This window comes from Triticum aestivum, chromosome 3D, assembly GCF_018294505.1.
Source record: "Triticum aestivum cultivar Chinese Spring chromosome 3D, IWGSC CS RefSeq v2.1, whole genome shotgun sequence".
NCBI classification, from domain to species: Eukaryota; Viridiplantae; Streptophyta; class Magnoliopsida; order Poales; family Poaceae; genus Triticum; species Triticum aestivum.
This window is the reverse complement of record NC_057802.1, coordinates 584,612,011-584,614,556: the sequence shown is the minus strand read 5'-3', so window position 1 is coordinate 584,614,556 and position 2,546 is coordinate 584,612,011. Positions and strand designations below refer to the sequence as shown.

Sequence of the window (2,546 nt, the reverse complement as noted above, 5' to 3'; positions counted from 1 at the left end):
TTGCCACATGCATCCAGCTGTCGTGGCCGACCGCCCGCACACAGATGCACTCTGCCACCTGCTACGCACACCTTGCCACCACCGGCGTCGAAACCAGCACAGATACATATATTAGCAAGCTATCATCCGCTGATCAATCAAATCCGGGCACTATATACATGTCCTAAGCATCCGTTGATCATTCAAATCCAGGCACTATATACATGTCAACATGCAACTCTTGGATCTGTCCTAAACTAGCTCCCGTGTAGCATCATAGCATCTACGGAAGGTCAATTATTGGGGCTGCAGCTGGCATAGGAGGAGGATGGGGGAGATAGGAGGAGAGAACCAGCGTGCATGCTTTTTTTTTTTTGGTAAAATGCAAAGGGTGTGTCTAGGTCTCAGTCGATTGAGACTCAACCAAGTCTCACTCAAGTGATATAGTATATGAGAAGAAAAAGAAAAAACTGAAAGGAAATTTTTGTACGAATCTTAATGCAAGATCAATGGAATATAACATCGACTGAGACATAACGAAGTCTAAGTCGACTGAGACGTAGCAAAACTGAAATGCAAAAGAGTATGCTAAGGAATAGACTCGTGGGTGGGATATTGGGCTTGGGCAAAGACTCTTTGACGTACTTCATTTGATGGTTGAACATAAATAGTGCATAGCTCTAACGGACAATTCCAATTTACAAAGAGCCCTCGGCATCGATGCAGACATACGCATCAGGGAAGGAAAACAATCTACATTACTAGACATACGGATCGTATCTAATAAGGAATGCAACACAACACTTAGAACAATACTCTGCAAAACACCTAAAAACCATAGAAAAACAAACTCATAATCCAGCACAACAAATCAAGTATCATTGGCACAGTCTTCGAACGTTAGCTCCCCAGCCATGCTCCCTTCTGAAGATATCTTGCGCCACCTGGAAGAACTAGCTACTTCACTAACCTGGAAGAACTAGCTACTTCACTAACCTGGAAGAACTAGCCCACAAAGGAGGACGTATCCGGTGCACTTACATTTGTAGCATAAAAACTAAAAAGCACGTTCGAAAAATTGTAAAACGCGCTCAATGGATACTAGTGGGGCACATTGCATGGCGATTGGTGCCTTTGTGTCCACGGCTCGTCAGCCGTCGGCGGTAAATGAGTCGCCTGGACGCGTAGCACCGTGGAAGACGTGGCTTCCTCCTACCTTAAGTCGAGGAGTGCATGCTCCAGGGGCAGCACAACCATGGGAGGGATCCCACGAAACTTTGTCCTACACATTGCTTCGTCCAATACGTTCGTCTTTTTTATTCTGTCCAGCAAAACAGCACAAGCTGACACAACAGCGATCGCTGGCTGGGCATAGACACACACACCCATGCGCGCCCACGTGCACATCCATGCATGGACATAGACACACCGGCTAGCTACTTGGGCGGCAGCATGGACTTGGCGATGGCCATGAACATCCCCTTGTTGGCAGCGAAGCGGGCGAGCAGCTGCGGCCTGTCCGGCAGGCACGCCCTCACCTTCTCGTCGGACACGTACTCCTTGGCCCAGCGGCAGAGGCGAGGGAACTCGTCCTCGGTGGCCAGTCTCACCTCGGCGACCTCCTCGAAGACGCCCAGCCAGTGCGCTAACCCGCATGCCGCGATGTCGACAAGACCGATGGCGTCGCCGCCGAAGAACCGCCTCCCCTCCAGCTGCGCCTCCAGCAGCGCGAAGTTCTCCTTGGTCTCCTTCATAAACCCCTCCTGCGCCTCGCCCTCCGCCCACAGCGCCAGCCAGTACGCCTTCGAGCACTGCACGGTGCAGGCAAAAAATCAGTGGTTATCCGCGACTGAAGAAGGGCGAGGACTGAGGTGTGCGGCCACCGTCGGGTTGGTTGCCTACCTTGCCGTCGATGAAGCTGGCCCAGAAGCGGGCCATGGCCCTCTCATATGGGTCGGCGGGGAGGAGGGGTGGGCCGGGGAAGGCCTCGTCGACGTACTCGACGATAAGGAGGGACTCGCAGACGGCGCGGTCGCCGTGGAGGAGCACGGGAACTTTCTTGTGGACGGGGTTGTTGGCCAGCAGCAGCTCGCTTTTGTTTCTCAGGTCTTCTGGGATGAGCTCGTAAGGGATTCCTTTCAGGCGCAGGGCGATCTCGGCGCGGTGGCTGAACGGGCTGTCCAATGCGCCGATCACCTTCACGGCCGCCGCTGGGGAGCTCATCGTCTCTGCCTAGCTCGCTCTCCTGCAAATCAGGTGTAGTACATAGTTGGTGAGACTGAGCTCTGGGAGCCGGCCGATATGTCCGATGGCTCTGTGGTATTTTATACTGGGATATGAGATTGAAACTTCTCCAGGAAGCTGAAACATACTTCTTGTTAAGATCTCCATCAAATGGTTTCGTTTCGGTGCTTCCGAGAAGTTTCCTCGATGCTTCCTCCTTCGAAGCATTGTGATTTAACATTGGAAAGTGCAACCGATTGTATACCGGAAATGCTACTCGGCGCATAGTAGTGGAGTAAGTCACATCTAAATGTATTTTTATAGATGTCACATCTAAGTTTTTA

At 51.6% G+C, this 2,546-nt stretch overlaps 1 protein-coding gene across 1 annotated transcript; it reads right to left on the bottom strand.

The window, feature by feature from the left end:
- Positions 1–1,272: 1,272 nt before the first annotated feature.
- LOC123075638 (probable glutathione S-transferase) lies at positions 1,273–2,296 on the bottom strand. Its single transcript, XM_044498195.1, has 2 exons — positions 1,882–2,296; positions 1,273–1,790 (listed from the first exon to the last, which is right to left on the bottom strand). Exons 1-2 carry the CDS (start codon positions 2,200–2,202, stop codon positions 1,416–1,418), a joined length of 696 nt encoding a protein of 231 aa, XP_044354130.1. The 5' UTR covers positions 2,203–2,296; the 3' UTR covers positions 1,273–1,415.
- Positions 2,297–2,546: the final 250 nt, after the last annotated feature.